Source organism: Rhea pennata, chromosome 9, assembly GCF_028389875.1.
Source record: "Rhea pennata isolate bPtePen1 chromosome 9, bPtePen1.pri, whole genome shotgun sequence".
Taxonomy (NCBI): Eukaryota; Metazoa; Chordata; class Aves; order Rheiformes; family Rheidae; genus Rhea; species Rhea pennata.
This window is the reverse complement of record NC_084671.1, coordinates 17,996,522-18,023,498: the sequence shown is the minus strand read 5'-3', so window position 1 is coordinate 18,023,498 and position 26,977 is coordinate 17,996,522. Positions and strand designations below refer to the sequence as shown.

Here is a 26,977-nt window from a genome sequence, read left to right as displayed (position 1 = left end):
TGCACAGGTTCCTGAGAAAGAATGCATGTCTGAAATTTTGGCTGTTTTCTTTCCAGCTGTATTGGCAGGTCTGATGAAACATAGTATTCTCCATAAAAATCTTGCCTCACAAGCATCTATATCTATTTCAATATCTGGTCAGAAAACATTTATATTTGCTTATGCATAAGGCAAACAATATTTGCTTAAGGAAATTTTTCAGTTAAATAGTTTCAGAGCTGGCACGTTAATGTTTACCATTCTGGTTATGTGTTGAATATCTGTCGTGGGTATTGGGGTAGAAAGATAAAAGGAAGGCATAAGATGTCATTGAAGGTGTATCTGTGGGAAGGATTCTCTATAAACAGATAGACCTTTGGGTTTATTTTACTTCACCTGATCGTTTAGCCTTTTGGGGATGTAATTCAGGTCATAGTAAGTTGTGCTTCAGTGCTCTCATTCTCCCTTTGGAGACATAATGATACTGAAAATAAAAACAGTTTTGCTTATTAGGCATTAAAAATATTCAGATAAGCAGTTTTTAATGCTTTTTTTCTCCTTATATTTTTCATTATACATGTTGAATGTTTTATTGTATTTTTAAGTTTTCTGGATAATGAATCATTTTTTTTAACATTTCTATCTACTTACTTATAAAAATCTAATTCCCGCAGTTACGCTCCTGCAATCTCTGCAGAGGGTGATACCAATTTAATGTATGCAGCTGAACAGTGTACATACTATTAATCCCAGAAGGTAAAGGAAAGATGTTAAGCAGGTGATGTGACATTCATTATTTTTTTTTTTTTGCAGCTGTGCTTTAATATTCCAAAATGATTTTTTATTCAAAAAGACGACAGCACTTTAGTAGCTGCATTGACCTCCATGATGTCAGAATGTCATTGTGCAACCGTAGCTAAGAAAAGCCTCTGAGAAAAAACAAAGGAGCTTTGCATCTCGCACTAACATGAGATGTGCATATACAGTACGTAGCATTTTGGAACTCATACTGTGGTAGTGAGCTGTTGCTTTCAGTTTGATTAGGCAATCATTGTTTCGTTTTTTCCTTGCTTTGACAGTGAGTATGCTTGTTTGCTGCTTAAGTCTTCTTAGTGCTATGTAGGTCAGTATACTTAGGGTTAGCTTTTATGTTCTGTAAGTCAGACGGATTCGGTGCCTTAAAAAGATCAGCACCAAATTTTCTTTTATTTATTATATCTAGGATATAAAAATATTTTATAATTAATTAGAATTGTATACCACATAGCACCTACCATTTCTGCATTGCAGATATATTTAGCTCTAACACTGCTTGTGGTTAACAGGGTGTAGCGTAGACACAGACAGCTGATCATGCAGTCAGACCCTGTGCTTGTGTGGTTTGTCAATACTGCTCAGGATTTTAATGGACTGTAAAAGAGAATAAAAAACAGAAAGGAAAGAAAAAAGAAATGTTTTATTTGCATGAACATTAGATCTTTGTTTATGATATTTTTCCTGTAATTTGTCTTTTTTTTCTTTTTTTGATTCTGAGGCTTAAAAATTACGAAAGCACAGCAAATGCATCCAGGATCTAATATGTGCTGTGTGAAATCTTTCTTCATCAAGAGGATGTTACTGTAGTCAATCCAGCCTTTCTCCAATAAGCAAGAAGACTGTTTTGTTTTCATCGGCAGGCGGACTCAGCTATTGCACAGACAGATTTTGATAAGAGTTTGAAATGCCTACTACCGTATCATTGTAGAATTTGGAGTTTGCTAACAGTGTTAGTGACTGGAGCTCATCTTGCATCACCAGTTGATGACAATTTTCTTTGTTCCCTCCCACCCAGTTGAACCAAGACTCTGTAGCTGATATGCAATGTCACTTACAACATTAATCAGATACTGCATTTAAGGTGAGCTGTCCCTTGCCTCCTCCCTTACCAGAGCTGTGCTGCAGTATGTATCTTACTCCTGCAAGCCTAAAATGGCAGGCAGGATTAACGTTGCTTGTGCTGTGTGCATGCTGTGTATTGAATTCATTATACCGTGCCTAGTATCTCAAATGTGAGTATGTAAATGGTCTGTGTGCCATATCATGCAGTAGTGAAGACTGGTTTATGCTTCATTACAGGCTTAAATATTTGAGCATCACCTTAAGAATTCTTTTTCATTTGCAATGTGGTGAGCTGTTAGCTTGTCATCACATTCAAACTACGTTATTAGCCCTTGGAAAGAAAAAAAAAAAGAAGAAGCAAACTGTGCTTCCAGATGGTGTCACCCTTTTTCTTCTTGCATTTACTGTAGTTTAAATAATGTATATTGTATTGTTAATTAATGTGAATATCGAATTAAAGCACTTGAAACTTACATATTTATTATGCAGGTAGGAGGCACGTCGAATCTATTTTTAACTCTTACGCAGTCCACGTTGTGCAATGGGCTTTGGTTGTCGAGTTTATATTTTCAGCTGTGATATCAATAGGCTGATTTTCAGTAAATGTGACAAGTGGCCTTTGCAGTGGTCAGCTTCGAGCTGTGAACCCTCTGAGGAGGAGAGAAAAAAAAACCTTGTATTGCAGTTTCAGAAAACCTTGGATGAAGACTTTTTTTTTCCCCCACTCCTGCTTTCCCTATTGATAAATTCGGTTCTCCTGATCATGGTCTATTCAAGCTGCTTCCCATCTGATTTTTGACAACTGCTTCTAAAAAATTTTCAAGAAGACCGAGAATTCAGTTTGTCTCCATCGCTTTACATAAAAATGGCTGGGTGCATTGCCATGCTAACACTGCACTAAGTGGTACACGCAGGTAGGTTGAGATTTGCATGTTTTACAGATTTCTTCGTCAGTGTTGCAAGGACGTAAAATGGGCTTTAGAATGTAGCTTTCAGTTAAAAAAATGCATTGAACTGTTAATTGAAACCAACATAATATTAAATTGTTTGGCTTCACATATTGGCATGACGATTGTTTTTACTTGTTTAAAAAAATCTATTGTGAAAGTAGAGCAATCATGTCTGTTAAAATAATCATATGTACGAAGGGCGTGGCAACGCTTATGCAACAAAAGAATTTTTGAAAACCCTATTGATTCAGTTACATTTTAGAGCTGACTATGAGCATTATTGAGCTTGCAGTTAAAATGCAAAAATAAAAATTAAGGTAGATAAGAAAAAAGAAAAATATTTAAATTCTGTTGTAAGCGGTTTCCAGTGCGTTGTGCGAAATCTTAAATAAAGATTAATATGCTTTAATACTTATATTTTCAGTATCGGATACAAACATAAACCTGCAGTATTTCTTTTTATTTTAAGACAGGAGGCTTTTAAAGAGAATGATTGATATAGATGTCAGCTTAAACTGAGTATCAGCTCACTGAAGTGTGTTTTGCTTCAGACAAAAAAGGTTATGAAATTAAAACTAGGCAGCCTTAGGTGCAGAAGCCTGAATTTGAGCATTAAGAATAAAAAGAATTATGATTATTGTACTATTAACATCAACTTCTGTAATATATTTGTTTGAGATTAATACTGGGCCAGAACCAGTTTCCTTGGCAACCAAATCCTTTAAAAGGTGCAATAGTAGTGGTGTAAAAGAAGTTATTCTCTTTAATACCGATACCACAATGCAAATGGAAATTTTGCAGTTAAGTTTCTTTTCAGTTCTAAATGAGAATCTGATCTCATTTTATGTTTCCATGCGGCTATCATTTCTTAAACGATGCCATGTTTATAAAGCTGTACACAACAGAAAACTGTTTTTTTTTTCCTGTTTTGCATTGATCGTTCCCAGAAACGCACCCAGATTCTTTTTTTTTTTTTTTTAATGTAGCCTAGTCTTATATGTAGGTCAAGGTTTGTACTGTGTGTATATAAAGCGATAGTTTCATTATCACCAGGAGAAAAGTATCACTATAACATTTAGCAGCTGAGAAATGTAGAGAATCAGAAGTATGTTTAAGCTCTCTTTTACCTTTGCTGAATTCTGCCACAGTAATGCTAATAAACCTTTTCTAAATAGTGGACGCATTCTGAAGTTCAGCTTAAGAGCTGTGTTTAACCGTACTGGAAAAGAACTTGTGTCGGATCTTATAAACAAGCCCTTATATAAGCTCACTTGTGGTCTGCGGTAATTTGCAACCTAATTCATTTTGCAGAATTTAAGTATTATAATTCCTTATTTCCATTTTTAGCTAACATTTTAAACAATACAAGTCAAATCTTGTGTGTATGCCAGAGTTAACAGCTTGTACAGAATTAAATGTTACTAAATGTCTCAATTTATACTGGATCTCCTTTTGAATCTCCTTTGTACATGCCTTGAGAAATTCTCACTACTGCAATGAGACTTTTGCAGCAGGGTAGCCATTTTCCTTTCATGTCCTTGACTTTAAAATGACTAACTATATTTTATGTAGATGAGGATCCAGCATTAAAAATCAATGCAAAAGGTGTGTTAGAAGCACAGCCAATTATGCTAATGATAGCCTTGACAGTTTCAGTGAGATTGAACTAATTCTCATTTATTTTTAAATATATCAGTTCAGTGTATTCTAAATAAACAGTGTATAACTGTTTAGGAAGATGTCTGTTGTCATCTGTCTTGATAGGCTGATGCTTAATAATGATAATAAAATCATTTGGTTCATAATTACTAGATTAGTTTGACACAGTGCAATCATATTTCCCTATTCCACATAAGGAAGCAGAAGTGAAAACATAATAAACAGCATCTCTCAAGTAACATATTAAAGTTGGGGTTTTTTGTAATTTGATTTTTCTGCAGTAGCTTATCTCTGATATATTGTTTTTCAGTCTGAAATGTTATTTGAAGTGCACTTTTACATGTAGCTACCAAAATTGTATTTCTTTGTTTATTTCTTGTGTGGTTATTTTTAAAGGAAGTTGCCGAGCTAATGCTATGCAGTAGCAATCTATTTATTGCTATCGACATTTATCTTTCGAAAAGAAGTGGCACTTCTAGTTAAACTGTTTTTATTACGTCTTTGTGTTCAAATATATGCACTCAAGGCATTTAAAGAAAGTGTACGTCCATGACACGAGCATGCTTCACTATGCTTGTTTTAAATCCATTTGCAAATTCACTCTTTTGTTAGAGGGTGCAAGTCCTCTTGTAATTAATATGACTGAACTCAAGTGCTTTCACAGTTCTGGAAGAACTCATTGGCAGCCTGTGAGAGGTAATTTCTTCTAGCTAAAGAAACTGATTCATTTATTAAGGAGGATTCTAGTAATTAGCAAGCTGTTTCCAGTTTGAGTATCATACGTCAGGTGCTGTACATATTTAAATGGTCGTTAAATGTAGCTAAGGCAGGGTGTCTAATGTTAAAGCCCGAGGTGCTGTACGAAATCTCGTATAAACTTTGGGCGTTTTATTCTCTCGGGCTGGGGGGCTAGCATGGGTACCTAGGAACAGGCACAGTTTTTCATACCTCAGCACAACCTGACATATAAGTATTGGGAGGGGGGGCAGGCGGGGGGTTTGTCCAGTTTTATCCTAGATGCCAAACTGCTGATGCTCCATTCCCCCTTTTATAACTGAAATCTATTATTTTATGCATGTAAATTCCACTTCTGCCAAAGAGAAAATCTACATAAAACTTGAGTAGGCACAAAATCAAACAAAAAATCATTCAGGCAGATGCTCTCCTGCTTACTTTTAAATGACCTTTTCAGTTAAGGTTACTTCTGGCTCTAAACTTCAGTTTGATTTATGGATCTCACCGTGTGAAACTATTTGTGTTTAGATAGTATTTGTCAGACTATTACACTCAGATTCTGGTAGTAATGAACAGATATCAATTAACCCTTTTGGGGCATCTAGAGTATCTGTTTTATTTTATAATGTACAAGGTTTTATCGGGTATAGGGCTTTATCTGGTATTAAAATTGATTTATTATGTATAGCAATACATCTGAATTCTAGCATTATCAAATCTGGGGATTCTTTTAGCTTTGATAAAATTCTTTACTTGTTAACTTGTTTTCTTGATAAATCCCTTTACTTGTTGGATTCCTCCAAGTCTGGTGTTTAAGCTTCCCATTCACCATAATCTTTGACAGTGGCTTATGAACATGGATGGGCTTATGACTTTACTGGTATTTGAGATAATAATAACAGCTTAATGAAATTTTCTTTCATACTGGCCTTTGTTATAAGGTGATGTGCATACTTTAGACTATTTCAGCTAAAACAAAACAAGCGATGGATGCTTTACGGTTAATTAAATTATAGTGGTATATTTGCAAATGGAAGATGTATCTATTTATTCTATTGCTGCTCTATAAATGCCTATCAGCTGAGTCATGTGGCCTTATCTGTAAGATTCTGCAGTTGCTCTATGGAACAATTGATTTTGTTTAGTATCTTCAGAATAAAGCCTTGTTCTAAATTATTTTTACGGTATTATATACTAAAGTTATTAGGATGTTTGATACATATTAACATAAAATTTGGATGTTTGAAAATAAAGAACCATTTAACCAGAGAGGTACTAAAAGCCTATTCCAGAGGACAAGAGTTGCCTAAAAAGTCTTATCTGTGATAAAAGCAGTCAGAACAGAAGTAGCAGGATGGAAAGAAGAGAAAGAAAAGGCCCTTTGAGAGGCAATAAAAAAAGTACGGAGGCTTTAAAAATAAAAGATAACTTTTGATTGGTTTCTGAAGAGTATGTGGAGTCAAGGGAGTTGCCTAGTGATGAAGATTGTTTCCCTCAGTACCATAATTTGCTTTCTGAACTGGCAAAATGTGATAGCTAATCTTAAATACACTTATTTTTCACTGACTTCACCTTGTGAAACTCAGGAATAGATTGACTGAGAAAACTAGGAAGCCTCCATTAATGGATGTCTTGCTAGGTAAATACGCCAGGAATGGTTTGGATATAGTTGGATGGTGGAGGGGAAAGGAAATATAGCTGAGGCTTGCTTTTAGTCTAATTTTTCCAATAATCCCAATAAAGAAATGGTTTTACACTTTGTTTTGAAAATGTCCTTAGATTTTGGTCTAGACCACACTATGAAACATTATGTCCTGTTTGCACTACACAGATTAAACCATAATGAAACAATGCTGGCAGAAGCAGTATTTATACCAGTTTGATTAACAGTACTGTTTTACTGCTAATAAGTTGCAAGCCTCACTGATCTAGATTTTGAGCCCTAGAGCATTCCAAAGAAAGTGTAGATGAGTTACACAATATTGCTGGAAATTAGTAATTGCCTAATGATGTAGTTATTGAATTTGAGTTTCCCTTTGCAGGCTGACACACGGTAGCCACAGAGGTCACACAGTTGCTGAGATGATTTTGCCGAACATACCTGTTGACACCACTTTAAAAACACAGTAACAGACGAACAACTTGATTCTAGGTGGGTAAGTTTGTGGGGTGATTATAGTAAGCTGCAATCTCTTTAAAACTTGTGCAGAAATAAAGCTAAAATATTTAATGTTTTAAAAGCACATTATATGATTTTTTAAATGAAATATCTTTTTAAATAAATCCTTAAGAGTTTTTTCACTATTGTACTGCATTAGTATATTCAAGTGACAATATTGTTGACACCATAGAGGTTGGAGAAATAAAATCTTGAAGAATAGATCCTTGAAACAGATCTTTGTTACGGCCTCCATGAAACTCCCATGGACTGTGTAAACCAGACATACTGGCAGACAAGAAGCAAACCTCTTGAGCCTGCCAGAATGTTAACTCTGGATGCCAGTGCTAGCAACCGTTACAAACCTATGCCATGCAATAAAGGCGAAGGAACTCTATCAGTGCCCATGTCCAATTTTAATCTTGCTATTTTGACTGAGTTTTGTATAGTTCATCTCGAAAAGGACTAACCTCTACCTTTATACTTTTATACTTTATATATTTATTACTGTAATCAGAAGTAGTAGAAGAAAAACTTAAATTGGGAGCTGCAATAAGCACTTAGTAAATGCGAGTATTGTGATAAATAATCAGGATTTTTCAAAATATAGTTTTGTATTTTGCATGACTTTTTCAAATATTAGCAGTTTCTTTTCTGTCTTTTCATTGTGAATCCAAAATAATCATCTCGGTTAAAATAAACATCTGGTATATGTGCTTTAGCTTTGAGATATGTATGTACAGAATGTAAGAATCTGAAATCCTGATAATTCATTAATTTTGAACCTGCCCCTTTGCATCATATAGTATAATTTGCATTGTAGCAGGGGAGTAGTTTCATTGATTTCAGTGGCACTATTCAGACAAATTTCTGTAGGAAATGATTCATGTGCTCATAGTCATTAATGCTGAAATATCTTAAGATATAAATAGGTAATTAAGGCTACCAGTCAAAGTGTAAGATAAGGAATCATTTAAAACACACACACACAAAACATCAAAGGACATTCTTTATGTTCTAGAACATCTCAAAATAGTATCTGTAGCTAAGTTTACTTTTAATACACAATGTTTTATGATATACAGATAGAAAATGGTAACAGATTTTCAGAGAAAATAAGATCTCATTGGTAGCTTAAATTAATCAGTGAAACACTAAAATTAGACAAATTGAAGTTACCTGGACCTACTGAGCAATGGGCTGCAAGATTTAAATCCTACCTATTTTAAAAAAAATGATCACAGAATAGTTGCTTAGTATTTTTTAGATAGAACACTGGGCCATAACCTGTTTCCTTGGCAACTACATATGAATAAAAGGTACATTAGCAAAGCTGCAGATGTGTGTCAGTGAATGCTTATTAACCAGCCCAATGCATTTACATAGCATGTGCTCATAATAATGCATGCATCTTGAAAATCACCATATAAAAGGATTTCTGGGTATGGCCCAAAATGGATATTTAATACTCAAAGATTTTAACCTAAATCCTAATGTTTTCAATGGAAATCTCTCCATGATTTTTAATTGAGCTTTAATTTGAACTTGCAATAACTGGACAGTGTCAGCATGGCAGGTTTGGTCTGCAAACCTTTCTCCAAGATTCTGAATACTTACAACACTCCTTTAAGACAACAAATTAAGATATCCGGTGTCTTTCAGAAATGCTCCGCCGTTCTAAATTTGAATCTTGCACCAGCGTTCAGAAGCAAATATGATTATACTGCTTGACACAGTGACAAACTAAAGCCACTAAATAAAAATGAAACTTCTACTGCTTGAAGCATCCTCATTCTATCCAACATACCCAAGTTAAGACATACAACAACAAAGTGCTGTCTTTTAACAGTCATTAATAGAGAGGGGGGAAGCAAGAGAAAGCTTGTAGAAGAAGTAGCTCAAAATGGCAGCTGTTCAGGGACTTTTAGAATAAGATTTTGATGTAGCATTTAGGTAGTACTCCCACTTTCTGTATATTTTCTGGGTTCGTATAGTATTATTTTGCTTTATATTCCTGGCTTTAAAAGAAGCTTAGATATATATTAGATCAATTTTGACAAACTTCTTTATTGATTTGAGCTAAGTTACGTACATTTTGACCTGTCTTCTCAAAGTATTTATTTTGTATATAAAATGAAAGACTGTACACCTCTCTTCAGGTTAATTGTATTACTCCAAGATGATGTATCCTTAATAGTTAATAAGCAAGTCTAAAATGCTAATCTTTAGAAGGACAGAAAGGAAAAATGAGAGACTGTAAATCTTGAGCTTAAATTCAATTGGTGTAATCTGAGAAGAGGTTGTTTATGTGACCAGTAGCCTAATTAAAACCCTCTTGAAATCAATGAAAAGATTCACACTGACTTTTTTTGGAGTATGATGAAGGAGAGAAGGCTTCATAGATGACAGTGAGTTTTAGCAAATGAACGTTACCTTGAAAATGTTGAACATTACCATAAATCTCAGCTGACAAATACAAAAAAAATCTAGTATCAATCTGAGGTTGTGTGAACAACATCATATGAATTTCTTCATGATCCTGAACCATAAGCAATATTATTATCTACCATTAAGTACTGCAATATTATTAAGCCTTTTGGTTGAATAAGCATTCAGGAAAGTATTAGGGAGATGCAAGTCAACTGCTTTTTTTAATTTTTACTATCTGTTGCTCTCCATCTGATCTGAGCTCACTATCAGGCCAGGTTTTGTACCTGGGTGGCAAGTCTTGCAGTACAATTCAGAGTAGGAGCCATTGAGAAGATCTGGATCAACTCTTCCAGCACAAACCTCTCAGCTGCTTCTGAGGTCAAAAATTGAGCAGCTGAATTGTCATGTGGAAAGGCCTTCTCCTCCCCAGTGCTCGGGTGAGGAGACAGAACAACCTGCTTTCTGCTACAGTCCCTCTTCCCTGCACTATAGAGCAGAGAGGCTCTTCTCCAGCTTTCAGGCTGGAAGCATGCAGCGAGATAGAAAAAGGAGAGTAGGGCTTGGGCATAGCTCAAGAACAGAGCTAAAAAACCACAAGATACAAGTACATACAGTCAAAATTGTGTTGTCACGACAAATGGCCACACATAAGATGATTCAGAGTAAAAGTTATCACTTGTGCTAGCATTTAGGACGTTTACCATGCTGAAACTCACCAATATAAGAGAAAAAACAAAATATTTTGCAGTTTTAAAGAATGTTGGAGATCAGTGGCGGTCAGCTAGCAGCTTGAAGCTTCCAGCTTTTTGAAATGGCTGTGCAAACTAAATCAGGTTATTGCTATGCATGGGTTGCCAGGGGAAGGGATGTAGCTCTATTCTGAGTCTAGCAGGATTTGTTACCTCAGCTGCTGTAAAGGGCAAGAATGGTTGTACTAGCCTGGTCCCCAGCACACCTGGATGGAAAGAACAGTGACCCCCAAGCATGCAATTTTGCTGCTACTCTAGTGGATGTTGATTCAGGTATTAAAAGGATGTTTCCTCTGAAACTGGAAAATGAAAGGCTGGATTGGGCTACTCTTATTTGTCTTTTTGATAACTGAATGGCCAACAGAATAGAACACAGTAATTGTCCAAAATGAACAAAAATTAAATGTTTAACTTACTACTTTTGCTTAGAGGCATTGAGATATATCAGTTACGACACTTAACAATCAACAGAAAAGGGGAAAATATTCAGACTGTAAACATGGCTTCATGACTGCAATTGATCTAAGCTAGAGCTGCGATGCGTCCCAGAAGTGTAGGAGGCTAGAAAGTGGCTTGTCAGCAGCACATAAAGTGAAGTATTAAAATGGAAATAATACTGCTATTGTTCATACAAAGATAGTAAGATGTAAAGTCAGCTGATTTTTAGTAGCAGTACAACACAAGCTTTTAAATTTTCTGCAAAAGAGAAGAATTTGGATTTATGTCGGTTATTGTACTTGCTTGGTTTTCTTCTTTAGGCTGGTGGAAAGGCAAAGGTATAATTATGCCTTTAAAATTACTTGTAATTATTTGGTTTAGTGTTAAAGGGACTTATACTAGGTCATGTCTAAAATGACTTGTACAAAGCCAATATAACTTGGGGAAAGAGTCTTACTTTTGTGCACATGTGCAGCTCGCACAGTTTTAGAGGCAGGAAAGTCCTACCTGGCTCTCCTTTTTCCAATCCAGCCCAGGATGGATCTACTGAAGGGTCTAGAAGAGGAGGAGGCCAGAGGAACTATTTCCCTTGCTCCTGTTACACAAAAGGGAGTGAAGGCACTTTGGCTGCTGAGTCCTTCCTGTTCAATACTTCAGAGTGAAGTGCTGAGCTGCTTGAGGGGTTACAGTGAGCTGTGTTTTCCTTCTCAGCAGCCTCGCTGGTTGCTTATACCCCAGCAGTGAGAGCAATAGGGAAGTCAGTCCACCCAGGCATTTTTTTTCATGGACAAGCAGGCCTTCACTAGGCATTGAGAAGGAAATCATCAAGCCCTGACCAAAATCCTGTCACTCACAAGGAATTTGCATAACTTGGTAATGCTATATATATTGTTTCCTGCTATTCTTCAAGAACTGAAACTGCCTGACTACAGAGGATTATTGGGACATTTTTTCCTCAGCAGTTTGAAATACTCTTAAGGAAAGAATACCACATGCCACAATTTGCAGAAGTGAGATTATCAAACTTCAGCAAAGCATCCAAACACCACCACTTTTGTACAATTTTTGTTTTAAAAGTAAAAGCTTAGTTGTATATATTTGTATCAATATATAGTATCTTGCAGCTATAATATAAAAGAAGTAATTCAAATTCACTTTTAAACCACTCTGGATTTACATTTAAAGAACAGAATATTTGTGTGATGTTACACACAAGGATTTATATGTTTAATGGGAATTGGTATGCATACACTTGCAAGTTTATTATTTCTTCTAGTACATAATGCATATTGTAGCTTGTACTCTGAAATCAGGACTGCAGGTGTAGACAAATCTCCTTGTGCAACTTCTCATTGAGGTTAACAGATATTAATGTAGTCAATTCACACAGGTCTGATTGCAGCATCAGCCATTTTATTTGCATTAAAATGGTATTACATGAAGCATTATAGTGAGAATGTAAAACCTTAGCTGCAGCCAAACCAGTCTTATAAAGAATTTCTTACTGTGAAGTATATTTTCAATATACTAGTGCCCAATGAGACTGTGAATTCCAAATAGCTCAGGTTCACAATGGAAATTAGTACTGTCAAGTATTGTCAGTCAGAAAAAGTGACTGAGCTAAAGTTTCCATAAGACGGCATTATACTGATTTTTAAAAAATCTGTTTTCTGAAACTCTGTTATATGACCTACAGATATGGAAACTGTCAGGACATGAAACAGTCAAGCACAAATAGATTACTATCTCTAAACTGGGGGCATACAGATAATGTGTTGTACAAATGACAGTTATCCCTCTGGTTTAAAATGACTAAAGAAAAACAAGTTTAATTAAGGTTTAATGGGAATTCATAACCTAATTTTCCTTAAATTTGTTTCACATAATCTAAAACAATACTTGTATTTGTTGCTGGTCAGTAATGCATAGTAATTTCTTTCTTTCAAAGGATTATAACATTTTTAATTTAATCCATATTATTGTATTCTTAACAACACATTCTTCACAAATACTTCTGAGGGCACTTTGTCACAAGTCTTCATTAATACCTGCTGATATGCACTGTTAAGCTAATACAGAAATAATAGTAAATGAGCAAAGTCCAGGATTAAAAGTAACCTACACATGATTATGAAACTCTGTTTCTCAGTTACGTAGTTTAGAATAAAAAAGAAGGTTGTGATAACCTTGCTTTTGTTCTTCAACTATTGGTTCCACGTTTCTTTACCAAGAGCTGCTGATAAGAATACCTCAGTTTGTGGTGAGATGGAAAAAAACACTCTGGGGTAGTAGAGAGTCCTAAATTAAGATATACATTGCTTCAATAGGGGAACTTTTAGATGGGAATTTCAGTAATCCAGAAACGATAACAAAGTTCTCCACAGACATATTCATTATAACTCAGCTGGACTTTTAATGTGGATTGCATAAAATAGTGGGAGAAGGGAGAAGTTTATATTAGTCACTGAAATTCTGACAATCCCCTGCGAAGAAAAAATACATATATTTCCATATCTTTCAAACAACCAGGAAATCATATGGGAATTCCAAAATAATTTGCTGAAAAAAGATCATCCCTTCTTAAGATGGATCTGTTTATCTAATTTGGATATTAAATTTTTCCTTAGATGATAAGCAGCGTTTATCAGGGAAGTGAGTTCTAGCAACACTGTAGCTTCCAACCTACCGACAGCGATGATGACAAAAGAGTTCATGCTTCTGGAAAACCTGTGTCTAAAATGAACCAGTTCCTACTATTCAGTGCGTCTAACTCATAAGTTTAGATTTTTAAACAAAACATCTGTCCAGCAATGGCCCGTATATGGTAACTTTTAAAAAGTTTGTGTTTGTAAAACGTTTTGCTGTGGTGTTTGGCGAAATTAGTCCAAACTTTAAGGCAAAAGGAAAACATCCCACCTGATGCTTCCCATCTGACTCAAAGCCCAGTTTTTCTCCAGGTTTCATGATTACAAGTACCTGGAGAAATGAGTTTTGCAATCTATTCAAAATCAGGGAGAGATAATGTATAGATAAAATATACCAAATATATTGGAGCAAATAAAATGCTTCTCAACAAATTTTTTATTTAGAGTTACACTTACCTTTACACTACTTTCTTCTTTGTTTAAGCGGATGTTTGTTAGCACTTCATAAGCATTAATAGTAATGTTGAACCTGTTTCCTGAGGCAGTAAATATTTTGATGAAACCAAAATTAGAGGCTAAGACTGCTGCTGAAAATAAAAAGCCTCACGATACCTTACAGATTTTATGTATGCTTAGAAACAAGAAAGCTAGTATAATCAAATAAGGAAAAGAAAATAATTGTGAATGTACTTCAAAATCTGAATTAAATTTATTTGATATGATTATTTTGAGGAAATAGTCCGCCTCTCTCCTTTTCAGTGGGAAGTTGCAGAATTTATGCCCTGAGCTAAGTATCTCCGTAAGAGAAAGGCTTGGAAAAAGAATAAAGTAATGAAAGGGTCATTTGTTAGGTTTAAAAGGAATGTTAGATAATGTGAATAATTAAACTGTGTTCATAATCACAGAGCAAGGGATTGGACAGAGGGAACGCTATTTCCGCATCGTTCTGAGCTTGGAGAATTTGCATATAAACAGCAGAAATTCCTATCTCCGAGTTCCCCGATCGTGTATTGTGCATAAACAACCTGGCTAATATGCTAAATATCACAGGAGAGCGTGTTATCTTAGCACAAAGCATTTGGCACGAAAGAAGCACATAAAATACCGTAGCGGTTAGCACGAGGAAAAGGGAAGCCGGGGCGCCGAGAGCTGCCTGCATTTCACAAGCCACAGACCAGTCTCGTTACCAGGGATTATCAAAGCAAAATGGCTGCTGCGCTGCCGTCCCTCCTCGCGGCTGCGGGCCCTGGCCCCACGCGGCTCGCCGAGGCCGCCGGCCGCGCGCCGCGGCGAACATGGCACCCGAAACGTCACCCTTCGCCTGGGCGCCACGCACGCTGCGCCCCACGGCTGCCGCCTTTGTCTGCCTCCCTGCTAAACAAAACCACGGAGAAGAAATTGGAATTGGCACGTAGCTCGGGAACGGCGGCTTAGTCCACGTTTGAGCATAAAGTTACTTAAGCTAGCGCTAGGAAAGCCATATCCTAGGTTAATAAGCGCAGCTTCCTCAGCTAAAGATTTAATTTCGTCCGGGGTACAGTTATTACCCATAAACAGGAAGCGTCTTCAAGTTATCTAGACAGTTGAAGAGTTGCCAAATGTTTGATGTCTCAAGAGGCTCTATTTCAAGACAGACAAATATCCCAAAATTAACGTGCTGTATCAGCAGCTCACGTTTTATGTAATTCACACAGGATTAAACAACAAACGCATTTTAACTCTGCAGGAGCAGTTCCCATCGCTGAAGCTGCAGAAGCCTTTATTTCACATCTTGCTTTAATAAGGAAAGGGAGAGGGCTTTTCTTGCATGCATCCAGCTCCACCTCGTGGGCAAAAGATGAGAATGACCTTGTACTGGATCCGCAGATCAACCACTTCTCTCAGCTTTCCTGGGTGTCAAGAATTTCAGGGTTTCAGTTAATTAAAAGTTTCAGAAGAGACATGGAAAAACGTTGAAACCTTCTGACATGAGAAAGTCCTAGGTATGCAGTGGCAAGTGTATGTTTTGAAAAAAAAATATTTTTTAGAGACAGATAAGTTACACAGTGCCAAGTCTCTCAACGGTTACAGGAGATAGAGGGACAGGGCATTGGTTTTCACAGTGAGACCCATGACTTTAAAGAAGAGTGTAAGCCTTCTCTGGGTACACCGATAAGGTTTAAAGGCTGTTTTCCTTATGATGAGAAACTATGATAGAAAGCCTAAATCAAGAAGTGAGAGAATGAAGTAGGGATGCTAACAATGAGAAGGAGTTAGAAGTCTTTCAGAGTGGTTCATCTGATGACTGCAGAGATTTGCCAATATTGACATAATGTTCTCACTTTAAGTTTCTCATCCCTGCAACAGTCTGAATTAAAAGTTAGAGGAAATAATGTGAGGCTGAAAAAGAATGATTTAAAGTCTATAATGCTTATGAAGCTGTAAAAAATAGAAAAGGGAAGTGTTATTCTAAATTAACAGGGAAGGATGGCAGGAAGCAAGAGTCTAAAAGAAAAAAAAACACAAACATAGAAAATGGTGTGCGTCTAGGTAGACTGTAACAATAAACTACAAGCCTTTGCAAGCTATTAAACATAATTAGACCTCATTAAAACTTTGCTGCATGCCTGAGGTTGTAAGGAAACCTAAGGAAACCTAGTCCAGGCAGCCCTGTGCAGCCACCATGCCCAGAGGGAGTCAGTGTTCTTGTAAAAAACTGAGCTCCAACCATGGAAGTGATAGTTTAGCGCTAAGCTCTGAGCTAACAGCTGCTCAGGTGTGGGAGGATCAGGATGGTGGAACCTCGGGGGCAGGGAGTTCTTTTTTGTTTTGTTTTGATGCCTAACCTTATTTCTGCCCAAAAATAAAATAGTGCACTTTAGGAGAGGTAGGTGTAGGAGACTCCTTCCTTGGTTGAGGAAACAGGCAGGAAACAAAGCAGAGATATCGTTCAAAGTATGTTAACAGAGTGTAATGACCCTGAACACAGGAAAATTATGGAGGGAACATGTTGACATACTATCGTGTTGGTAAGTACCAGAAGGATATTAACAGCTCTTTTAAAATCTCAGTGGAATGTGTGGAACAAGAAAACAGAGAGAGAACTGTTATTACACTTTATTAAATATGTTGTCATTTTTTATTTTGCCTGGGTACTGGCAACTCTAGCTGCCATGCTGTGTTTGTTGATGCTGCTAGCTTCTCTTTCAAGCTTAGGGGACAGAAGTGGAGTAACACAGTCCCTTCCCCATATGTAATGCGTGCATTTGCCTGGCAATGGATTTCAAAAGTTTATCAAGAAGAAAAAACAAAATCATAGACTGCAACTGTTCTTCACTGGTAAAAACTTCAGTACTAGTTATATTTGGTATTTATAGGCCAGTAAGACTTCTTGCAATCTCTTTGCTCACTTCAAAGTAATATCAATATAAAGGTCAGTGGTAGCTTCTTGACTCTGCAGTGTTCATATAGAGTTCGTTGCTTTACTATTTATAACAATATCATCTGTGAGGCATAACTAGTCAAATCTGTATTGGATGTGTTGATCTCTGATTTTCCAGTTAACCCTTAATATTATTAATTTTCACTTAACACTGTTTTAATGTGTTAAAATGTGTTTATATGTTTCAATTGTGACTGTTGTCATAGAGTGGTACTCTGTTAATGCCAGAAAATGTAACACTATAGTTTAATCAACGTACTGAACATTATGCTTAAGATCCAGATGGATGTGTAAATCTTATTTCTGAAAGAGATTCACCAGCTTTTATGACATGTTGAGTCTATTATAGTTTTTCCAGCAAATCTGCAAGTAGTAACATCCAACTCAAAATTTTGCTGTTCAGAAGCTAGGTATCTATAGTTGCAAGATACACCAGGAAGGTGCCATACTGATTACAAAGAAGTTACTTTTGTTTGGACTGAGCGTCAAAATGTATCAAAGTAACACACTGATACTTGTAAGGAAAGGATGACTTAATAGACTGAAGAATTTATCTGACCTTTTAATAGGTCAAATAGCCAGAAAATTGGACTTAAATAAGTTTTGGGCAACATTTGATAAATACTAGAATTTATTCCATGAATCTATGATAAAAAAATCAGACAGAAAAATAGTAATATTTCAAATGGATTTTCCAGTGTTATAATAGAATATATATAATAAGGATTCATCAGAAGAGCCTGATTTCTATGTATCTTAGTCTCAGCAGAGCACCCTTGGGAACTAGAGAGATGTTTTCTTTTTACAGTATTTCCCACCAGCTGCTAACAGAATATAAAATGTTCCTTGTATGTGTGCTAGGTAGGGCATTCTGATCTTACAGTATTTCACAAAAAAAAATCACAAATGCAAGAGGCAAGATAGCTAAAATAAAATGTAGTAGAAATCTTACAAACCTGAATAGACTATTTGTGGAATGTATCAGCTGAGTCAGATAAACAAAAATTGCTGGCTCCGAAAATTGATTTGCTCCAGAGTTTTTCCTCTATAATCTTTCAATGAGATATATAGTAGATGGTTTAGCACACAAAGAGAAAATAAGTCCAAATAGCAAATGATAGTTTCTATTATCTTTACATAAGGAATCTAGATTGGTAGTTTACTGACCATATATCCATGATTCAGAGACTACAAAAACTAGCAATCTACTGACATGCAAGTAGAAATTGAAAATACTTACTTTTCCCTTAAAGAGGATAAATTTTCAAAAAACTAGTTGAATAATAAGACTCCTGCTAAAAATGCTCAGGTAGTGAGTTGTAGGCTTTGTGTATAAATGCTTCTTAGAATAGAAGCAGTAGTCTGATATATTTAGCAAAAGTATGTCAGATGATATGTCTTTGAACCAAAACTAGCTGTCTACTACAAAGAAAGAGAAAAAATACAGGCAAGTGTCTATGGGGGAGTTCATTGGGAGGTAGAGTTGACAGTATTTGTTTCTATATCCAGAAATAACTCTATCAATAGCTTCTTTTGTGAAATGTTTTTGGTATCTGACAGTTGGTTTCTAATACATCACATGAGCAAGTCAGACGTAATCTCAAACACTGTCAATGAGAGAAAAGAATCAGGGGATTGTGGCTATTAGCTTGAAGAAAAGTGTTCTTGTTAGTATTCTTTATGTGGAAGATGATATACTAGAAGCTATCTACAATTACATACGAGTTTTCAGGTACTGAACCAAAGGACACAACCATACTTAACTATTGTGAACTTCAGGTCATCATTTCAAGTGAATCAATGTTTAATACCACTTACCTTAAGCCAAGTAAGTGTAATGAAAAAATACATCATAAAATATGATTTTAAGATTTAAAGACAGAAAACAGTGCATCTAGATTTGCAGCTAGTGCAAGTGACCAGATAATCAAGATAATATGCATGTCTACATTTCTGTCACAGTAGACATTTCTTGATATCCATGGCATATTTATGCATCAGAGTTCTTTTGCATGAATCACTACTTGGAGTTTTCTTAGTTCTGTGTATTCACAATTCTCAGCCATTAAACTGCATTAGCAGTTTTGGTCATTTGCATAGATAACATCTGTCCTACAGAAAAGAGTGGCCATGTTGTAAGGTATAAATTTTACCTCTAACCATCATCCATAATGTACTAAATTATGCTATTTCACATAGGGCATTGGGTTTGTCTTCATAGTAGGACTATCATTCTTTTTTATATCATTTATTAAGCAATAAAGTTGTCAATGGATTTTTGCTAACCTATCTAATGTGTGAACTAGACTAGCTTCAAAAAGGGTATGTGATACTAAATTTTTTAAGACTAACTTTTAAATTTGGAGCACTAGATGAAATGTCTACAAGGCATTTCTAACTTATATGACTACAGTGTGACACTATTTTAAATGATATTAGAAAATATTTGTAGTTGATCACTCTCTTTAAGGTGCATTTTTGATTATATGAGTCGAAAGAAACGGTCTTAAATTAATAAATGTGCAGATATTTTACTGTAGTGATTGGCAAGTGACCACAGGACAACTATTTCTGGTTCTGATGACTTATGTCAGAAAAGGTCAGCAGTATTTGAAAATACAACTTGGAAGTGGAACAAACCTCATGCTGTGGTACAGATCTGAACAAACAAAACAAAAAAAAATCGTCTTGTTAAATCAGAGATTTTCTCCATTCTATCAAATACATCTACTATTTTCTTCAATATATTTTCGATCGTATTTTGCATCTCTTATCTCAGTTAAGTAAACTGATATATTCATACAGTACAGCCTGGCTAGTCTAAACTATTTTCTCAAATCAACATTAAACATCATTACATAAATTAGCAGTTATTTAACAGATTTATTATTGCATTGAAATCTTACTATGTGACAGAAATTAAGAATAAACACACACTATCATATTACAAACTGTGAACATAAATAAATCTAAACTAGGAAAAAATACACTTTTGTTGCTCTCAACTTGTGGTTTTACTCATTGAACTGGAAAAAATCATAAAACTCTATCATTTTAAGGTAAATGCTATGTAAACTATTTATTGAATAAACCCTAATCACTATTTAAAATACAATAGAGGAACTAAATAAATAATGTTGCACATGCTCCACTGCTGTTTACAAAATGGTAGTATTTGTGCATTCACTTGTTCATAAAGCCTTGTCCTGTAACTGAAACTTCAGTTACAGGATCTCTGATTCCTGTGTTAAATGTTATCTTAATAAAGAGATCAAATGCAGTTGTGTTGTTACGTGATTGACGAATGGCCTCAGAAAACAAAGTCCTCGGCATCCACAGAACCATAACAATTCAACCTTCCCCATAAAGGCCACCAAATGACTCAGCTGCACGCTGGGGGAATTACCTCAAGGGTTCGGTGAGTCCTTTGGTGTGAGCAGCACTGGATGCACCTACGGGCAAGCCACAATGAGGTGGCTCTAATTTCAGAGCTGGGTGCCAGTCAGCCTATCCAAAAAAGGCTCAGGTTTGGCTACCAACCCAGTCAAAGAGCCTCTGGCTCCTACTGAGGAGCTACAGGAGTTCCTGCATCCTTGACCTGTACGTAAATATTTATTGAGAAGTAGCACAGCTACTGAATGAAATGGGCCAGAACATGCAACCAACGGATATGATGATGCATCAAAGATAGCCGTATTAGCCAGCTAGGAGAAATAATTTGTACCTACAGATCACCTTGTATATAAATCATACCTGCTAGCTTGAGAAGTCAGATTATCCTCAATATTGTTTGCATAAGTGTACCTTAAACTTCTACCTTACATTATACAGAAAAACTGTATTCGTTCTTAAAACTTAAAAATAAATATAGAGCTATAAATTCAATCTGTCATTGAAATGGATGAAAAATGCCTTTAAAAGATGCTTACTTTTTTTTTTCCTCTTGTAGATGACAGTCATGTCCCATTCAAAGGATCTAAAGGACGACTTCCACAGTGACACTGTACTTTCCATTTTAAATGAACAGCGCATTCGGGGTATTTTATGTGATGTCACCATAATTGTAGAAGATACCAAGTTTAAAGCCCACAGTAATGTGCTGGCAGCTTCCAGCCTTTATTTTAAGAACATTTTCTGGAGTCGTACTATCTGTATTTCAGGTCATGTACTGGAGTTAGATGATCTCAAAGCTGAAGTGTTTACAGAAATTCTTAATTACATCTACAGTTCCACAGTAGTTGTTAAAAGGCAGGAGACTGTAACAGACCTTGCAGCTGCAGGGAAAAAACTGGGAATATCATTTCTAGAAGATCTTACAGACGTTAATTTTTCCAGTTCCCCCTGCCCCTATGCATACTGTATCAATGAAAAAGGAACTGTCAAAGAGGAAAAGCATGAAAAGAGGCACGAAGACTCAGCTGCCACAAATGGACCACGAATTACAAATGCTTTCTCAATTTTTGAAACTGACAATAGTGTTTTTTCTCCACTTGATTTGAGAGCAAGCTTTAAAAAGGTATCCGAGACGATACAAACACCCAACATCAGCCTCGACAGAAGTGACATTTGCAAAGATGCTGAATCAGCCAGTACATTAGCTGAACACTCCTATGCAGTCTCTTCAGGGGGAGATGTTTTTCAAGGAACATCTTTTTTTGAACAGGACAACAGCCCCTCATATAAGATGGGTGAAGAACATTATGAAAATCTCAAAGCTACACCACTCATTCAGCCAGGAAAACAGACCTGTAGCACTCCTAAGACAGCCTTTAAGTCCCAGGGTGCTGGTTTGGCTATAGCAAAAGCACCAGCCTCTACAGTAACCAATACAGAAGTCCAACATGAAGCTGTTGCTGATCAAACAATTATTTCTTTTCCAAAACCTCAAAATAAAGCAGGAGATTTCCACTTACCCAGAGAAGAAGAAAATAAATCTGCTAACATCCCTGTATCTGTGGCAACTGTAGTTCCACCTGTTTACAACTGTACCTGTTGTACAAAATCATTCAATGACAGAGCTTTACTCAATACTCATCTTCAGCTCCATTCAGAGCACCAGGAAACTTTCATATGCAAATACTGCAGCAAACAATTTGCAAATCTAAATATATTGGAAAGTCATGAACAAGTCTGTATGAGATCAAATAGTTTATCTATTCACAATGGAAATGAACAAAATTTTTCAGATAACTATACTGCTACGGATGGAAGGAATGGAAGTTCATATGCAAACACAGAGCCTCTATTGTCTGAAAACAGCATAACTGATTATTCTAATGCAAGCTGCACTTTACCAGAAACGGATCATTTAGTTAAAGTTGTTGATGGGCAGATACTATATACTTGTATAGTTTGCAAGCGTAGTTATGTAACATTGTCTAGCCTTCGAAGACATGCAAACGTACACTCATGGAGAAGAACATATCCTTGCCACTACTGCAACAAAGTATTTGCATTAGCCGAATATCGCACCAGACATGAAATCTGGCACACAGGAGAAAGACGATACCAGTGCATTTTCTGTCTTGAGACTTTTATGACTTATTATATACTAAAAAATCATCAAAAATCTTTCCATGCAATTGACCACCGTCTCTCAGTAAATAAAAAAACAGCCAATGGAGGCTTAAAACCAAGTATGTATCCATATAAGCTTTATCGACTTTTACCTATGAAATGCCGGCGACTACCTTATAAGTCCTATCGAAATTCCTCATACGAAAATGTTCAAACGAGCAGTCAAGTTAATGAATCTACTTCTAGCAACTGTTTCATTCCGAATTCTCTTAGTTCTGAGTTACCATCACTGAATTTTCAAAGTAATATATTAACAAACAACAGAACTCTTGCCTTGGATACATCTTCACGTAATGATACAGCATCTTCTACAAATACTCAGAATTCTTCCTCCTGGGGAGTGGGTATGTTAAATTCTGACCTGCAAAGTGACTTTTTCACTAGGGAAAAAACAATTTCCACTGCTGCAAATGCTTCTAGTTCTCAGGAATGTGATTCGTCAATTGTGTCTTTTACTAATTTGAAGGAAAATTCAACCTCTGTCATTAGCTACAGCAGTTCTGCACCCTCTGTTATAATGCACAGTAGCAGAGTTTCATCAGTAATAATGCATAGTAAAACAGTCACTTCTGTAGAAAACAATAAGGCAGAATCTTCAAATAACCTACCTAGTCAATCTGTAAGTGATGATTGTAAATATGGATCAGATAATTATGGCAAATGCATTAGTAAATCAAAAACTATTAAGGAGAAAAAGAAAACACAGCTGTACAACAGAGCAGAAACAAGTGAGGATACACAATACCTCACAGGAGCTGGAAGTTCCTCTAGCAAAACAACAAATACTGTTCAAGAGTCAAGTAAAACTGAAACATACATTGCAAAGCCTGCCTTACCTGGAACATCTACAGACAGTAATGTTGCTCCTCTTTGTCAAATAACAGTAAAAATTGGTAATGAGGCTATTGTGAAAAGGCATATTTTAGGATCTAAGTTGTTTTGTAAAAGGGGCCGAAAATCTAAATATGAGTCTAAACAGGACAGTCTAGTCGAGGAATCAGAAATGGAGACAAAAGAAAGAAGTCCATCTCAGCTCTATACCTCAGAATGCATGGAGCTGCCTGAAATGTGTGATGATGTAAGTGATCAGGATTCCAGTGATAAGCCCTGGAGACCTTATTACAATTACAAACCAAAAAAGAAATCTAAACAGCTAAGAAAAATGAAAAAGACCAAATGGAGGAAAAAGCATGGAAACAAGAACACCATAATAGAAAGTCACAACACGTGCAATCGAGAGTATGCACTCAGGAATGCACCTGAGGAAAAGGGAATTGGTCAAGAAGAAAACACAGAGATGCCTAATCTTCATTGTGAGCTCTGTGAAAGAGACAAATCTTCCACTGCAGAAAGTCAAGAACACGTACACTGGCATGTAGCTACTTCAAAGCCTTACATTTGTGAATTATGCCAAAAACAATTTCAAAGTCCATCCACCTTAAAAATGCATATGAGGTGTCACACCGGGGAAAAGCCCTACACCTGCAAAACCTGTGGTAAGTGCTTTTCAGTTCCTGGGAATCTACAGAAACATGAACGTATTCATTTGGGCGTCAAAGACTTTGTCTGCCAGTACTGTAATAAGGCATTCACTTTAAATGAAACGCTCAAAATACATGAAAGAATTCATACTGGAGAAAAGCGCTACCGTTGTCAGTTCTGCTTGCAGAGTTTCTTGTATCTTTCTACCAAAAGGAATCACGAGCAACGGCATGTACGTGAGCATAATGGAAAAGGTTATGCTTGCTTTCAATGCCCCAAAATTTGCAAGACAGCAGCTGCTCTGGGAATGCACCAGAAGAAACATCTATTCAAAAGTCCAGGTCCACAAGACAGGAAAGAACATTTTTGCAATGAAAGTGCGAAACTGTTGGAAAATCAACATTTCCTTGGCTCAGAAGGGAATGAAGTGAAAAATATACAAAATATAACTCCAGAAGTTATACTCTGAGTGTCAGTTGTGCAAAAGAGGAGAAAAATCCAAATACATATATTGGACAAAATATAGATGCATTGAATGGGGAAAGTTCTCCACTCAAATCACTGTCATTTACAAAAATAAAAATCAAAATTCTTCATCTAAATGTATGTCAATATATGCAAAAGAAGAAGAAAAAAATCATCAACAAGAAAAGCTAGTATTTTGCAATAATACAAACTTAATGTGAAAAAGAATGAGAGTCTGACCCAAAATACTTTTGCCACAATAGACTTCTAATGTATACATACATAGAGAGAAGAAAACAAAAAAGGACCCATCAAACCCCTACTACTTAGCATCACAAAAAACTAGCCACTGAACTATCTTACAGTGCTGTTCTTGAGTCAGAATCATTCTGGACATAATAAATATGTAGGTTCAAAGTATACTCTGTAGAAGGAAATTGTGCTGCAGAAACCATATATTGCATTTTTTAAACAAAAAAGTAATGTGTTTATAAACAAAATAATTGTGGTATAGTGTATTCTAAAGGTGGGAGATGTTTCATGAATTTGAGTATGCTGAAGTCCAGTTGAGTTCTGGAATGCTTTTCTGTAACTCAGCATTTACAAAACATATACAGGAGTATAAATTTCTTTACTTGTCCATATTCAACTTTGCAGTTACCATGATAAGCATTAAGTCTCTGAGTGCTAGCATGGAAAGTAATCCAGATTTATCATATTGCTGAGACATGTAGTAAAGATTCAGCGCAACTTATAATAGTCAGTCTTCCAAATTGCATAAATCCCAAAAGATTCAACTGTCAGTGGCCTGGTAGGGCTATTCAGGTGCATCTGTCCGACGAAAATCCTCATGCTCTGTTCCCACAGTTAGAAAGTTATGAAACCAGTTTTTTAAAAATAATGTATATAAACTTCCACCTCCTGGTAGGTCTGTAACTCCTGCCTTTCAGAAAAATCGTTCTTCTCAGCCGAAGAGGAGGAGATTTAGATAGTCTCCATCCTCCTCCTGGAATAATATCTGGATGAGAAATGACAGAGCTACTCCCAATATATTTGCTTTTTGGAGGAGTAGGTAAATGCTCAGATTTTTGCTTCCATATATATCCCTGAGGTAGTCCCTAAACAATCAGGGATAGGGCCAGTTTGTGGGGTTCCTTATCATCCCCATGCCTTAAATACAGCATCTAACCTTCCATATGTCCCTTCTCAGTAATCCCTCTAAACATGCCAGCGTCTCTCACCCCACTCAAGCTCCTGCAGGGAGTCCCTGGTCTCAGCCCAGTGGACCCATAGCAGAGAAGTGCTGGGCACTGGTTCCTAGAGGAAGAAGTGTTGGCCCCTTCACCTCCACTACCCTGCTATACCTGAGGTTTATGATGAGCCTTATCTTTACGGTTCGGTATTTTGCTAAGAATAGAGAGAACAGGCTTCTGGAAGACATCACTAAGATAAACCTTACAATTAATATCGTTTAGTGAAAATATGATTCATTTTAAATGAGATGAAGAATTTTTTTTAAAAAAGCAAGGAGGATATATGCCTACAAGTTGCATTTTATATGATAGGGCTCTGTTGTACTGTATCTGCATTTCCAATTAGTCATGTACTTTCATCTCTATGAAGTGTTTGAAAAAAAAAGCCAGGAGAAAGGTTAGTGAACCTCAACTTTATTCTGTGTGCAAATATGGTACACTTTGTTTACTTACTTTGTTTTCTTGAATATTTTAAAAAATTACCTATAGCTTGGGTACAATAAAACTACAAGTGAAATGATAATACAGTATCAGTTTAAGTAATAATATAGTCCACTTATTTATTCTATCACTGGTGAATGCTATGAACTCACGAGAATTTTTTGGGCCATGACAGCTTTGGTTTTGTTGAAATAAGAATATAGAAGAATAAATACAGGAAAGTGTGGTGATGTTTCAAAGAAAGTACACTAGAGGTATTTTCCAAGTGGACTTGTATGATGTTAATTATAGACCAAAGCAAATAAGGTAGAATATTTATACATATAAAAATAATTTTACAGATATTTTATATAAGTGTATAGTTCATAATAAAAATATTGATAGCTTGTGTTAGGTTTGGGGGGGTTTGTATATTTTGATAAAAACACAATGACTTTGTAACTGTGTATATTCTCTACAATTTATAGCAAAGCAGTTTTAAGATGGCAATGTCATGTTTATTGTGGCACTTTTACTACAAGTAACACGTTGCAGTAATGAGTCAAGTATTAATGACCAAATTAGAATTAAAGTAAGTGTAAGCGATGGTAAATACTATACGTTGTCAAAGACTGTAATTTGCTACGTAATGACATCTGTATTTTTTTGTTTAGAAGAAAATATTAAATGCAGATGTTAAGGATTGATAAAGAGTCTAATTTTATTTTTAGAAAGAAT

At 36.0% G+C, this 26,977-nt stretch overlaps 1 protein-coding gene and 1 long non-coding RNA gene across 5 annotated transcripts; one reads left to right on the top strand and one right to left on the bottom strand.

Moving 5' to 3' along the window:
- Positions 1-2: 2 nt before the first annotated feature.
- Positions 3-15,123, bottom strand: LOC134144277 (uncharacterized). Of its 4 annotated transcripts, none has more exons than XR_009959318.1 (5): positions 14,727-15,123; positions 14,078-14,157; positions 2,332-2,507; positions 1,254-1,389; positions 3-1,156 (listed from the first exon to the last, which is right to left on the bottom strand). It is a non-coding gene; the product is annotated as an uncharacterized LOC134144277 (long non-coding RNA). The 4 variants fall into 4 exon arrangements; XR_009959320.1 differs by having other exon boundaries at positions 3-463; XR_009959317.1 differs by having other exon boundaries at positions 3-1,389.
- ZBTB38 (zinc finger and BTB domain containing 38) lies at positions 2,743-26,977 on the top strand. Its single transcript, XM_062583071.1, has 3 exons — positions 2,743-2,771; positions 7,244-7,353; positions 20,992-26,977. The coding sequence occupies exon 3, from the start codon at positions 20,992-20,994 to the stop codon at positions 24,568-24,570; it is 3,579 nt and encodes a 1,192-aa protein (XP_062439055.1). The 5' UTR covers positions 2,743-2,771; positions 7,244-7,353; the 3' UTR covers positions 24,571-26,977.